Source organism: Strongyloides ratti, scaffold srae_scaffold0000001 (genome assembly GCF_001040885.1).
Source record: "Strongyloides ratti genome assembly S_ratti_ED321, scaffold srae_scaffold0000001".
NCBI lineage: Eukaryota > Metazoa > Nematoda > Chromadorea > Rhabditida > Strongyloididae > Strongyloides > Strongyloides ratti.
The window spans coordinates 11,514-26,257 of record NW_020171519.1 but is presented as its reverse complement, the minus strand read 5'-3'; the positions used below and the strand labels follow the sequence as shown (position 1 = coordinate 26,257).

The following is a 14,744-nucleotide window of genomic DNA, read 5'->3' as shown; positions in this document are numbered from 1 at the left end:
AATTTAATAAATGTTAAATTTATAGCCTTGTATAATGTATATAAACAGTAAATTCACGATATTATCATACATTAATTTTTTAATAATTGTAGTTTGAACTTTTTACAATAAATAATTTTGTTTTGACTTTTTTTTATAAAAAATGTAAATAATTATAAGAAATAAATATTAGTATATCTATCAATTCATCAATTATTATAAGTAAAAAAAATAATTTTATGAACAAAATATACAATAATTTTTAAAAAAAATAAGTTTCAAATTTTAATAAGTTTACATATTTTTATTAATTATTGTTAGATTAAATGAGTGATGATACATATGATTTTTTTCTATTCTATTATGGATTTTATAGTTTTTTTTTAAATGCTGCTGTATTTATCTTTATTCAAGTAAAACAAAAAATTATAAAAGATAATTTTTTTATAATATTAAAATATTCTCGTTCTATTGAAGGAATTATTTCACTTTTGATTGGACCGATATTACAACTTAAATTACTACTACCAACATATGGTTATGTAGGAAATGGAATATGTTATAAGATAAATTCTTATCAAATGTGTAATTATGCTGGTGTTACTTCATTAGTCTTTGGATATTGGAATATAATGATTGTTAGTTGGACTTATCTTTATAGATTTAATATTTTTGTTAGAAAAAAAGATCCATTATATTTTAACAAAATTGAAAAATTTAGATTAATTGTTTGTGCAATTATTATGCCTCATATTGTATTTATATTTGCCTTTGATGCTCCATTAAAAAAAGATGATTACTCAAAATATTATAATTATGTATGTTATTTTATTTTTAATAAAAAAAAAAAAAAATTTTAAGATTGATCTTATTTTAGAACCATATAATAAAAATTTGAACACAATTATTTTATATAATCCAAATATGACAACCCCCTTTACATTTATGATATTTCTTGGTTTGATATATGTTGTTTTTCATATAATACATGGAATTATATTTTATGTTATTCCATTAGAAAAAAAATTAAAAAAAAAAAAAAAAAATTCAAGTAGTGAAACATATAAAATTCTTAAAAGAAGTATTATTCAATTACGGGCAATTTTATTTGTTACAACAGTTTTTGGTTTAAGTCCTGTAGCATTATCAATAATTATTGTAACAATTTATGGAAAGATAAATCTTATTTATACAACAATTTCAAATAAAGTAACAGCATTACTTCTTTTATATTATTCATTTTCACCATTTTTTGTATTTTATTTAGTTTTTGTTGCTTATAGAAGAAAGTTACATGAAATAAAGATGAAATCAAAAGTTATGATAAGAAAATTTACTCGTCCTCAATTAAAACAATTTTTACCATAAATACTTATAAACTATTTTTTAAATAAAATAAAAATATATTTTTAACATAATTTTTTTTAATATAACTGTTTCTTAAAATAATATTTATTGTATCAAATATAATATATTTATTTTGGACTATGTTTCCATGGTTACTTTTTTAAAGTAATATGTATTATTTTAGAATTTTACTAAGTCTATTAAGAGATAAAAAAGGTTTTTTTTTTATTTGGTAAAATATGACTTATAGTCTTCAAAATTATAGTTTATTCTCAGATGAAGAGTAAGTTAACAATATTTTAAAACATATTTATACTTACTAATTAGTCAAAAATTAACATTACTAGGACCAGGAAATGTAAAAATTCCAACGAAAGAAGAATTTAATGCATTAACAGAATTTGGACATATAAAAGTCATGTGTTATACATGGAATATAGCAGAAAGAGTAAGTTTAAAAATATATTAATTTAAAAATTTAATAAAATTTTGAAGAGACAAAGTTCTGTTGATGCAATTTGCCATTCATTTTCTTCAATTCCTTTAAAAGATAGACCACATATAATTGGAATATCATTACAAGAACTTCCTCCTTCTGATAGAACTTTTCATTTAAATATTGTTAAACAATTAACTTTATTATTTAAAAATACACATTTTATGTTATCATGGGTAAGAAGATGGAGTCAAATTCAAATAATAATGGTTAAAAATAATATGAAAAAATTTATAGTAAGTTTTAATTATAAATGGATTCCTTGCAAAGTACTTTCAAAACCAATTAGAACAAAAGGATGTATTGCAACATTTGTTAAAATATTACATCTATCATGTGTATTTATTTCATGTCATTTCTCACGTAAGTTACATTTATAAACATAACATTATATTATTTAAAATTTTTTTTTTAGATGAAAATATAAAAGAAAGAAATAAAAATTCTAAAAAGATTTATGATTTATTAGTAAAAGACAATGAATATTCAAAAACAACTGATTGTTATTTTTTATTTGGTGATATGAATTATCGTTTACAAATAACATGGGATAATGATTTGTGTAAAAAATTTCTTCATTACTCATTATTATCAACAGCAACCAAACAAAAAACAATTGGAAAAATGTTAGAGGAATATGATGAATTACTTAAAGAAATTAATAAATGTACATATATTTGAAAAAAAAAAAAAATTAATTAAATTATTTTATGTTTTTAGGTGAAATATTTCAAGGATTTAAAGAACCAAAAATAAATTTTCTTCCCTCCTATAAATATATTCCATTTACTGATAAATTTAATATGAATCGTGTTATCGCCTACACTGATCGTGTTTTATATATGGATAAATGTAAAAATTTGATAACACCTTATAGATACGATTCATTGCATGCTTGCAAAGTATCAGATCACAAACCTGTTTACGCCATATTTATGCTCAATCTTAAAAATAGCCAAGCGACACATTCTTAATATAAATTTATTACCAAAAGTTTTTTTTTTATTTTAATATATTTATGCTTAATAATAAAATTTACAATTTTTAATATATTAACTATTATATTGATTTAAATTAATTAATGTTAATTAAAAAAAGAAAAATTAATAAAAATACATTATTTTTTTAAAAAATATTTTGTTTTAAATAAAATTTATCTATTCATTTATTATTGGAGAAATTTATTTTTTCTTTAAATAATCTTCCTTTTTGAAACCAGTACCATTAATTTGATATTTATTATATTGAGTCATAAAATCATCAAGTGTAACTTTTTTTGATTGATGAGTTTCAGGAATATGTGTACCAAAAAGCCCTGTATCTGGACCTAAAATAATACGACAAATACTACCTTTTCTTTGAGTAATATCGTGAATATAAGAATGTTTATTATCATCTAATACTATTGAATCAGTCTCAGATGACATTGAACGCCGTCTCTCTTCTAAATGGTCAGAAATTATAGAATCTTTAACAGTTTCAATTTTATTTTGGCTAATATTATCATCAGCATTATTATTTCTTCCAAAAAAATAATTCATTGTAAATTGTAAGAAATAACTTTAAAAAAATAACAATACTTAAAACAGAAATTTTATAAGTATTTATACTATTCTAAATTGTAAACATGCACTCCTTCTATTCGATAATGTTTTCTTCTAACTATTGCGTTAAAAAAATCACTATATTATTTGTTTTGATAAAATTACAACATTTGTTGAGTGTCCTCTATATCTAAACAATTTATCTTGGACCATATTAATCATTGAAGTATGAACAGAATCTGTCTTTTCATTATTAAACTATTTCATTGAGTTTTGTCACATGATTCTATGTAACAACAAGTGAAAAGTAAAATTTTTTAATATCTTATTATTTGATATCAAATGGTCAAATAATACTTTGTACTTGAGGATAAATATATATCTTGTGATATAAAATTATATTTTTAAAAAAAATATTCTAATTTAAATATGATGTTTCCAAATGTAAATGATATTGTTTAATAGAAATGACAAAAAAATATTTCTTTAATTTACTTTATTAAAAATTTCTTAAATATAATATTTTCTTCCAAACAAAAAGTATTCTCCACTTATAATTTTACTTCCGTATTTCTTAGTTTGCCATTATTAAAAATAAAAAAAAAATAATTTTTAAAAATAATCAGTTTATTTGTACTTTTATCATGTTATATGAAAATAAAAAATATTCAACAAAAAGGACAATCAAAAAGTAATCACAGGAAAAGAAGTAAAAAAAAAATTTGATAACAAGTTAATTAAAATTTAGTATTATACTTTTATAAACGTTAAATTATTTCAATGCTTTTTTTTTATATCATTTAAGGTATAATTATATACAAATAAATTATGCTTTTTAATTTTCTTAAATTATTTTGAAACCAATAAATTTGATTTTCTTAATTTTAATTTTTTTTATGTCAGGTGATTTTACATTTTTATAGATCTTGTTATTTTAAAAATGAAAAAATTTAAAAGTATAAAATTAGATTATTTTAAAAAAAAAAAATTTTAATAGATCAAAAAATATAACAAATAAACAATATTATGTGTATAAATTTAAAAATTATAATACTATTTCTTTGATAAGCATTATGTTTTTAATTTTAAAAACAAATTAGAATAACTTTTATTCTTAACTAATTCTTCTCTACTAAAAAGATATAAAAAGTTTATTAAAATATATATTATAATGTCCTGAAATTTAATGCAACTGTTTGCAAAATTGCGGGTCATTAACATTTAAAAAAAAAGAAAAGCTATATTATCATTTCACTACTATTGACATAATGTATATATATAAATATATATATATATATAACTGACAGTGAATGTACTTTCTGAATTAACGTTTTTTAACTATTTATAAAACTTGTTTGAAAAAACATATTATTGTAAAATAATAATTATAGGCTTGGCATTAAATATATAAATAAGAGAAAATTTTCCTGAAATTTTAGTGGTTGTTAAAGAATGTCTTAACAACCACTCACAATAAACTTTTTTTTTTATAACTTTTTTAATTGGATGAGAAGGACTACATCAAGTATTTGTAATTTCAAAATAAGGTGATGACGTTATATGTTATTATCAGTTATTAATTTCTATATTTTTATTTCAATTTATTTAGAATAGATAAAAGATCCAATATAACCAGCAACCGCATATGTCATGGATATAACAAAAATACTCTAAAAATAAAGGGGAAATATTATTAATTGTCATTATGTCATACATCCACTACCACAATTCAATTTCACAAAATAATAAATGTATTTTTTTTTTATAATTTTACAATTTTTTTTTATTGTGGAAGATGAAACTATATTAACGAAGTCTGTTAAAGATTTACATTCAATAACTATTAATTAATATTTTAAAACAATATTTTATTTGTATTACATTTTTGTTTATGACCGTTTAAAAATTCTATTTAACTTAATGTTATTTTGAATGTTTAAATAAACATTAAAAAACATTATATTTTATTGTCTTTTTTTTTTATTTTATATATACTTTGTAAAAAAATTTTATTTTACGTGAATATTTTTTAAAAATTTGACATCATATCATATGACAAAAATATATTTACCAAATTAAAGGATTATATCATTTCTCAATAAAAAGATTTATTTAATAATGTTAAAAATATTTTATTATTACATAAAAAAATGTTTACATGAAAAAGGACATTTTTTATAATATAAATTTTATAAAATTTATTTAAATATATAGTACTTTGTTAAAAAATATTAATGCATATTAAAGTAAATTAATGTTTTATAAATGTTTTTATGATATTAGGAAAAAATAATTCCTTTTTTTTTTATAAAAATCACGTATTCAAACAAGATTACTTTTTTTGTTTAATATCATTCTTAGAGTATTTAAAGAGAATAAATTTTTAGTAATATCATTATTTTATTTTTATCTAACATTCAATTATCATATTAATAAATTATTTTTTTAGGGTTTTTATAAACTATGAAAAATATTACATTTATATGAAGGAAGAAACAATTTTTTTGTTTTTTTAATTTATCTTATAAATAATTGAAAAAATTTATTTCATTTAAAAAACTTATATCAAAAAATATAAATAAAAATTTTATCAAAAAAAAAAAATGTTACAAAAAATATTTTAATGATGGTTTTCATGAAGAGAGTTTATGTAATTATTTTTTACAAAATATTTTTTTGAATATGTTGCTTTATTTCATGGTGTTTGATGATTATTGATACCTTTTTTTTGCAGAAATGAAATATATTATTTTTAGTTTTTTTTTTTTATATTACATTTTATGATGGCATATTTTATACTATTTTAATGGATTTTTAGTGATACGAAGTACAATTGAGCAGTTGATATTACCGAATTACTATTTAAAAAAAAATTTTTATTTTACATGTTATTTTTTGTTTATTTTTATTGAACTTCCCTTTGTAATACATTATGAATAAATAAACATAGAAAAAATGGTTGTTTTTTTTATATATTAAAATATTTTGTTATTCAATATTATAATAAATTTTTAAAATGTTACAATATATAGTATAAATTATTAATTAATATTATATTTTAAAGTACAATAAATTAATGTTGATGTTTTTGTATCATATATTAGATATATTTTAACAAGAATTTTTCTATTAATAAATTTTTTTTAAATAATTAAAATTTTAGATGCTAAACAATAAATTGTTAATCTAAAGAAGATGATCTCAATAATAAAAGCAAAATTTGGTTTTGACAAAAATTGTATATTAATATTAATTGTTGCTATAATAAAAAAGATATAACAAATTAAAAATGATTAAATAAACTATGATTCTTTTTTATCAGTAAATTTTATTTTATTTTATGTTTAATAATTTAATGATATCAAAATACATAAAAGAATATAAACAATTGATAATATTAGTTTTACTAATAAATTATGACCAATTTGAATTATGTCACTATAATTCAGAATACTTAAAGTTAAAAAAAATTTTACTATTAAAATATATATCATAAAACCATATCATTTTTTATAAATAAAATTAAGTAGATAACTAAATATTCCAATTGACAGATTATAAAAAATAGAAATTAATAACTATAAATATATTTTGTAAATATTAAAAAGTATAGCTCATTAATTTTTATCTTAAATATTCATCATCTTATTTTTTGCTAATAATAAACTTGCTATAGTAATTAAAATCTATCCAAAAAGTGCAATAATATCACAATATAATTTTATAATGAATAGTTACATACCACAGCTTCTATATACTTTAAATATTAAGTATAAATTGAATTAATTATAATAAAAAAAAAATTAATAATTATAATAAACAACTAAATTTTAATAACCTTTATTTGTTATAACTTAAAGTAATGGGAGATAAAAAGTTTCAAAAATTATTTCTAGAAATAGATAAAAAAAATACCAATATATCAAATTGATATTTTGCAAAAAATATTTTAATTTAAAATTTATTATATCTTTAGTTATATACAACAAATATTTAAGATAAATTTTAAAAGAAATTTATAATAGAGTTAAATTTAAGAAGTATTGCAATAGTTTTTTTTTTCATTAAAAATAATTTTGTTGTAAAGAAATTTATAATTGATACATATTATATAATATGTTATAAAAATAAATAGATACATTAATATCTATTTAATAAAATGACAAAAAAAAGTTGTTTATTAGTTTCATGATTACTATAATATATTTTATGAAATAATTATTAAATGTAGTTTTATTAAAAAGTATTTTTTTTTCTTATAAATTTATTTTTTTTTTACAATAATTAAATTGAAAAATGTTAAAATATTATTTAAAAAATTATATTATTGTATCTTAAGTTTATCATTTAATATATTATCATTGTTATATTAAAATGTTAACTTATATAAAAGTCACATAAAACTAATTGGCACTTAAATTTAATAAATAATATATAATTATAAAATTTATATACCATTATCTAAAAAGAAAATATTTAAAAAGTAAATAAAAATTAATCATATATTTATATAAAGGTTTACTAAACAAACGAATATTTTAAAATAAAGATCGTAATGTAAATACTCAAGAACAGCCACACAAAAATATAAAATTTTAACATTATTAAAGTTCTTATTTTACTCTTATACTTCTTAACCTCACTTTTATTCATCAAAAAATGAGATGCAATAATGGATTAATATTTTTTATTATTGCATTAATTATTATTGTATGTTGTAGTGTTATTGGAAATATATTGTATTTTGTTAATTTCAATGAAGAAAGTTATTGTTTTTCAATAGCTTATAATACAACTAAAGGTAATGCTGGAATATATTTACTACATATTGGAAATACTTTGTCATTAATTTTTTTTATTATTGCAATAATAAGTTTATTTACCATTTCAAGAAATAGAGAATGTTCATTGATTCTCCTTGTAATATGTATACTTAGAGCTATCATTAATATAGCTGGAATTATTCTTCTTGCAACTGCTTTAACAGGTATAATATTTAATATTAATTTTAAATAATTTTATTTTAATTTATTATAGATAATAATTGTAATCCAGGAAAAGCAATTGCTGGTCTTATAATAAATATGATTGGTATATTTATTGTAATAATTTTTATTTGTTTAGGACAAAGTTCAAGATCTTATAATAACGAATGTACATATCATTAAATAACTTTAAATTTTTTTATATACATAAATAAAAATTAATAATAAAAATGTTTTTAATAACAACGTTTTTTTTTTAATATAAACTATTAATACTATTTTTAAATCTATTTTTAAAAATAATCCATACACCACATATATTGTTATTTGTAAAAATTTCTCTAAAATAATCATACATAAATAATAATTTTAATAATTTGAATAATTCTTCACGATTCTTAGATGACATAAAGATATACAATAATGCATTAACACTTGGTACAAGACTAAGTAATTGAAAAATAATAGTACCATAAAATGGTGTTAAAAATTGATAATGAAAACAAAAAAATCCAACATATGCAAGTATTGGAATGCTACATAATCCTATTGGTGCTAAACTTTGAAAAATAATTATTTTAGAAAATTCTTTTTGTAATTTTCTTGTTCTTTCAGACATAACTGGTGCCTGTAATTTCATAAATTTTATATATTTGTAATAAAATATAAAAATTATTATATAATTTAATGTAAAATAAGATATAATAATAGAAATACAAATAACATATTCTTTACTCCACTAGAAAAAAAAATATTAAAGTTTAAATTAATTACTTACAAAAACCATAAATGTTGTAGTTTTTTGATGATTTATAATAAAATCTCCAGAAGAAGTGTCTTTAAGTAAATTTGAAACAATATCAACAGGTGTAATTTTATGATTGATAACATAACCATTAACAAAACACAATACAGATAATGCTATTGGTACTAGTGTAATTAATATTACATTTTTTAAAGTTAATTTCCTTAAATTACAACAAACAAAATATCTTGATAATATAACAGCTGAAGGAAATGCAATATCAATATCAGTTATAAAAAGATATAAACCAAGTATTATTTTATATACTAATAAATCATATGAATACTGACTAAAATAGCCATAATAAAATATAAGATAATTTTTATAAAAAATAAGTTCACATCTATTTATAGCATTAATAATACCAGATAAAAGTCCAAATATAAATTGCGCAAAAACTAATTTTTTATATTCTCGATCATAATCATTTTCATAATTTTTCCAGTTAATAAAAATTGCTACAGTACAAGATAATAAATTTAATGTTACACTAGATATATGGATAACAAAATTTACTGTCTCCATATAATTAGCAAATAATTTTTATTAATAATAAGAAAATTTTTGCACGATTAAAATTACTTGTTACTAATTAATTATTTATTAATAATTTTTAAATTATAAAAATACAAATATTTAATTATACATATATTATTTAATATAGTTATATAATTATACATTAATATTAAAATAAATATAATTACCTTATTTATTTTATAAATTCTAATATTTTAATTATATACATTAAACTTAAACTAAGACAAAAAAAAATGAAAGAAAGAATTATTTTATAAAACAGATCATTTATTTTTATTTTTCGAAAAGTTTTAATTTAATTATTTATATCATTTCATAAAAATATAAAATATTTAATTAAAACAAAATTTATGATTAAGTTAAAAATATAAAAATATTCAATTTTCTCTCATTTCTATTCAGCATCTTTTTTAACATGTCTAATTAAAAATTTATTTTGCATTCTTTTAAATTTGTCATTTGGATTTATTTTGATTAAATGTCCATTAAAACATTTTGCTTCATTTTCTCTTCTATAATTTACAACTGCTAAAAATAATATTAAAAAGTTAAAAAAGTTTTTTAATATTTTTTTACCTTCTTCACTTCTAAGAATATACATTCTTGAAAGAGTAAAACAATTAAAATTTAATAAGTGTGCAAATACTTTCTAAAAATTATTAAATTTTTTAATATTAAAATTTTTTTTACCAAATGTGTAAACTTAATAATTCTATTCATAAATTGGTTAGTTTTTACCAGGAAATTTGATCTTGATTTTTGATCATAATATGCTTCTCTTGTAAGCTGTTCACGAATATGTCTATTTAATTTTGGTAAAATTACACTATTAAAAGCATTCTCTCTTAATGCTATTAAAAGATAACATTTTTTTGCATTAGGATATAAATGTCTTTCACAAATAAATTTAAAACAATCACAATTTAAAATAATATGAAAAAATAAAAAAATAATAAAATGGTATTTTAAAAGCATTAATAATAATTTTTTTAATATAAATGATAAAATATATTTTTTTGCACTATTATTATATCATGTAAGACTTATTTAATTATACCATATCAATATTTATATTCTTTAATAATTTATCAATAAAGGTTAAATAAATAAATATCAAAAGAAAGTTAAAATAAAAAAAAAGTTTTTTTAATTAAAAATATTTAATAAATTATATATTAACAATATAAATTTGTTTACTAGTTTTTAAAAAAAACCAGTCAAATTAAAAATTTACAAATAATTTTTATATTAATTTTTATTTAATTACCATAAAATTCAATCTTTTATAGTTAAAATTTATAAAATTAAAATTTCAATAAGCATTTAATAGTAAAATTAAATTAAAAATCAAAAATGGGTTGAAAAAAATATAAAAAATTTTATCATCCTGTACTACAAAAAAGTTGTAAATTATTAAAAAAAAATTATAATTAAATCATATTTTATTTGAAGTTATTTTTAGCAAAAAAAGAAGTACATTTTTACTATAATGAATCAATACAATATATCATGTTTCTTTTATTTTAAATGGTATTTTATTATAAAATATAATAAAGGTAAAATATTTTGTTAATAAAGATTAATTAACAGTATAATTTAATATTATAATTATCAAAAATTAATTTAAATTTATTAAAAATTTAAAAGTGAAAAACTTTTCATTTTGTATTTTTTTACAAACGTGACAATTTTACATTGTAATATTCAGCATCTTTTTTAACATTATTAGCAAGTAATTTATTTCTCATTCTTTTTAATTTTTCATGTGGATAAATTTTGACTAATCTTCCATTAACACATTTTGCCTCATTTTCTTTCTTATAATTTATAACTGCTAAAAATAATATTAAAAAGTAAAAAAAAAATTTTTTAATATTTTTCTACCTTCTTCACTTCTGAGAATATAAATTTTTGAAAGAGTATAACAATTAAAATTAAATAAACGTGCAAAAAATTTCTAAAAAAAAAAATAAATTGTTTAATATTAAGACTTTTTTTTTTACCAAATATGTATACTTAATAATTCTATTCATATATCTGTTTGTTTTAACTAAAAAATGTGATGGAGATTTTTTGTCATAATATGCTTCTTTAATAAGTTCTTCACAGATATGTTTATTTAAATTTGGTAAAATTTTTTGTTTAAAAGCATTCTCTTTATACGATATTAAAAGATAACATTTTTTTGATATAGGATATAAATGTCTTTCACAAATAAATTTAAAACAATTAAAATTTGAAAAAATAATAAAAAATAAAAAAATTATAAAAAAGTTTTTAAAAACCATTATTAATAATTTTTTTAATATAAATGATAAAATAAATTTTTTGCGCAATTATTATATAAAATAAAACTTATTTAAATATTTCATATTAATATTTATATTCTTAATTAATTTACCATTAAAGGTTAAATAAATAAATAAATATTAAATAAAAGTCAAATTAAAAAAAAATTTTTTTAATTTAAAATATATCATGAGTTATATATTAGCAATAAAAATTTGTTCACTTGTATTTTAAAAAAAATAGACATTAGAAATTTACAAATAATTTTCATATTAAATTTAATTTGATTGTTTTAAAATTTAATCTTTTATAGTTTAATTTTTTAAAATTAAACTTTAATAAGCATTAATAGTAAAATTAAATTAGAAAGAAAAAATGAGTTGAGAAAATATTTTGATCTTTTACTAAAATAAAGCTGTAAATTATCAAAAAAGCTACAATTTAATCATATTTTATTTGAAGCTATTTTTAGCAAAAAATAAATACATTATTGTTATAGTAAATTTATTTAATATATTATGTTTCATTTATTTCAAATGGCTCTTTATTATAAAATAAAAGATCAAAAATTTTGTTAATTAAGATTAATTAACAATATAATAAAATATTATATTTATCAAAAATTAATTTGAACCTATTAAAAATTTAAAATTTTATAAAATTTACATTTGGTTATTTTTTACAAACGTTACAATCTTATATTTTAATACTCAGTATTTTTTCTTAAATTTTCATGTGGATTAGTTTTGATTATATTTTTATTTAATCATGCTGCCTCATTTTATCTTTTATAACTTCTAAAAATAATATTAAAAACTAAAAAAGATTTTTTTTTATATTTTCTACCTTTATTACTTCTGAAAAGATACATTTTTAAAATATTTATTGTAAAATATATTGATTAAGCAAAATAATTAAAAAAACAAATTTTTAAATAATCTAATATACATAATAAACATGTATATTAATACTTTGTTTAATTAACCAATTACTTTTTTTCAGAAAAATAGAATAAAACTTTGACAGTTTAAAAATTTCATTATAAAATCTTATCTCGGATATGTTTATCTAATTTTGGTAAAAATGATTTATTTTATTAATATTAAAAGATAGATTTTTTTATTAACAAATAAATTAATATTGTGCTTAAAATGTAGTATCAAAAAAAATAAAGTTAGAAAATCATTTTAAAAGTTTCACTATAAAGTTTTAAGAAAAAAAATTATTTTACCTACTGTGTTATTATCTAAAAAAAACTTATAAATAATGTTTCATATAAATATTAACAATTTTTTACATTTGTAAAAAAAGGTTAAATAAATAAAAAATTTAATTTTTATAAACTTTTTATGAATTAATATATTAAAAAAGAAAGCTTATATGATAGCCAAGATTATAGATAAAAATGTTATATACATAATACATTAAAAATAAAAATAAAAATTTATTTTTTATGTAAGAAAAAAATTAAATAATTCAATAAATTCACAATTTATTGCCATAATTATTTATATATTTACCATGTTTTGTTGTAATATTAAAGTTAGAAAGTTCTGCATCTTATAATTTAATTCTGTAAAATATATTTTAACAGATTTATAATTATAAAACTAAATTTTGAATTATTAAAAAATGGCAAAAAAAATTATATTTGTCTAATTCCTTTAATATGTCTTTTTTAACTATGCAATTTGGGAAATACATAAAGATTTTGTACTTTTTGACCTTATACTTTTTCTATAATCAACATTAATTTTCATTGTTCGTTTCCCAAAACATTGTATATCAGTTTCAGCAACATAATTTTTTAATGCTAAATTAAAAAATGTTATTATTAATATAAAAAATTGTTCTGTATGTACCATTATTGCTTTGAACAAGATAAACTCTTGAAATTCTTTGACAATAAAATTTAAAAATTTTTTCTAATTTAATCTAAAAATAAAATAATTTATTTTCAACGAAATTTTTTACCAAGTCTTTGGCGTTAATATATTTTTTTAATAAATAATTAGTTTTTTTTAAAAAACCAACGGAAAAAAATTTTTCTTGTTCTATACTTTTAACAATTGCATTTTTAACTTGCGGAGTTAATAAAGGTAAAAACAAAGCAGGAAATGCCGGTTCATTTATAGAAAGTAAAAGAAAGCATTTATTTCTAAAAAAAATACTATGCTTTTCACAACTAAATTTATAACAATTGGATTTTAAAATAAAACAAATTACTAAAAATATGTTAAATTTGTTCATATTTAAATTAATTTGTATAAAATTAGTTAATATTAATAAAATTATATATGCAGAAAAAGTAGACTTTTTTAAATATCAAATTTGTTGAATTTTTATAGATTCATAAAGTTTAAATATATTGAAATTATATAAAAAAAATAAAATTTTATTTATAAAGTGATCAGCTAAAATATTTAATATTTTAATACATGACTTCATTTTATTTGAAAAAAGTAATTTAATTTTGTGTTTTTTTTTTATTTAGAATTTTTTCATATTATAATGTTACTCTGATAATTTATTTTTTTAAATGCTTTATAATAATTTTTAAAATGACAAAAAAACTTAGAGATAAATGCTTAAAAATATAGAAAAAATTTTTACATTATTTTATCAATTCTACTTTTTTTTATTTAGCAATATTTTTAAATAACTGGCCTGTTTGAAAGATTTTTTGTTAAAAACTTTAACTGTTCATTGTTACATAATATATTAATATTATAATTAAAATTTGTCAGTACTGATATGATTAT

General features: G+C 16.9%; 8 protein-coding genes across 8 annotated transcripts; 3 read left to right on the top strand and 5 right to left on the bottom strand.

Annotated features, from left to right (window-relative positions):
* Positions 1–560: 560 nt before the first annotated feature.
* Positions 561–1,347, top strand: SRAE_0000001100 (7TM GPCR, serpentine chemoreceptor class i (Sri) family-containing protein; the record flags this gene model as incomplete). The annotated part of the gene is made up of 2 exons (XM_024645846.1): positions 561–797; positions 841–1,347. 2 exons carry the CDS (start codon positions 561–563, stop codon positions 1,345–1,347), a joined length of 744 nt encoding a protein of 247 aa, XP_024500088.1.
* A 218-nt stretch (positions 1,348–1,565) lies between these two features.
* Positions 1,566–2,796, top strand: SRAE_0000001000 (72 kDa inositol polyphosphate 5-phosphatase; the record flags this gene model as incomplete). Its single annotated transcript, XM_024645845.1, has 5 exons — positions 1,566–1,609; positions 1,654–1,774; positions 1,822–2,185; positions 2,238–2,489; positions 2,543–2,796. The coding sequence occupies 5 exons, from the start codon at positions 1,566–1,568 to the stop codon at positions 2,794–2,796; spliced, it is 1,035 nt and encodes a 344-aa protein (XP_024500087.1).
* A 207-nt stretch (positions 2,797–3,003) lies between these two features.
* Positions 3,004–3,363, bottom strand: SRAE_0000000900 (Hypothetical protein; the record flags this gene model as incomplete). The annotated part of the gene is made up of 1 exon (XM_024645844.1): positions 3,004–3,363. One exon carries the CDS (start codon positions 3,361–3,363, stop codon positions 3,004–3,006), a length of 360 nt encoding a protein of 119 aa, XP_024500086.1.
* Positions 3,364–8,025: 4,662 nt separating this feature from the next.
* SRAE_0000000800 (Hypothetical protein) lies at positions 8,026–8,534 on the top strand (the record flags this gene model as incomplete). Its single annotated transcript, XM_024645843.1, has 2 exons — positions 8,026–8,353; positions 8,404–8,534. The coding sequence occupies 2 exons, from the start codon at positions 8,026–8,028 to the stop codon at positions 8,532–8,534; spliced, it is 459 nt and encodes a 152-aa protein (XP_024500085.1).
* A 73-nt stretch (positions 8,535–8,607) lies between these two features.
* On the bottom strand, positions 8,608–9,681 carry SRAE_0000000700 (7TM GPCR, serpentine receptor class r (Str) family-containing protein; the record flags this gene model as incomplete). The annotated part of the gene is made up of 2 exons (XM_024645842.1): positions 8,608–9,090; positions 9,130–9,681. The coding sequence occupies 2 exons, from the start codon at positions 9,679–9,681 to the stop codon at positions 8,608–8,610; spliced, it is 1,035 nt and encodes a 344-aa protein (XP_024500084.1).
* Positions 9,682–10,087: 406 nt separating this feature from the next.
* SRAE_0000000600 (Hypothetical protein) lies at positions 10,088–10,668 on the bottom strand (the record flags this gene model as incomplete). Its single annotated transcript, XM_024645840.1, has 3 exons — positions 10,088–10,221; positions 10,270–10,342; positions 10,384–10,668. 3 exons carry the CDS (start codon positions 10,666–10,668, stop codon positions 10,088–10,090), a joined length of 492 nt encoding a protein of 163 aa, XP_024500083.1.
* A 698-nt stretch (positions 10,669–11,366) lies between these two features.
* On the bottom strand, positions 11,367–11,726 carry SRAE_0000000500 (Hypothetical protein; the record flags this gene model as incomplete). Its single annotated transcript, XM_024645839.1, has 3 exons — positions 11,367–11,527; positions 11,578–11,650; positions 11,697–11,726. 3 exons carry the CDS (start codon positions 11,724–11,726, stop codon positions 11,367–11,369), a joined length of 264 nt encoding a protein of 87 aa, XP_024500082.1.
* Positions 11,727–13,664: 1,938 nt separating this feature from the next.
* SRAE_0000000400 (Hypothetical protein) lies at positions 13,665–14,232 on the bottom strand (the record flags this gene model as incomplete). Its single annotated transcript, XM_024645838.1, has 3 exons — positions 13,665–13,795; positions 13,845–13,917; positions 13,957–14,232. 3 exons carry the CDS (start codon positions 14,230–14,232, stop codon positions 13,665–13,667), a joined length of 480 nt encoding a protein of 159 aa, XP_024500081.1.
* Between the last annotated feature and the right edge of the window lie 512 nt (positions 14,233–14,744).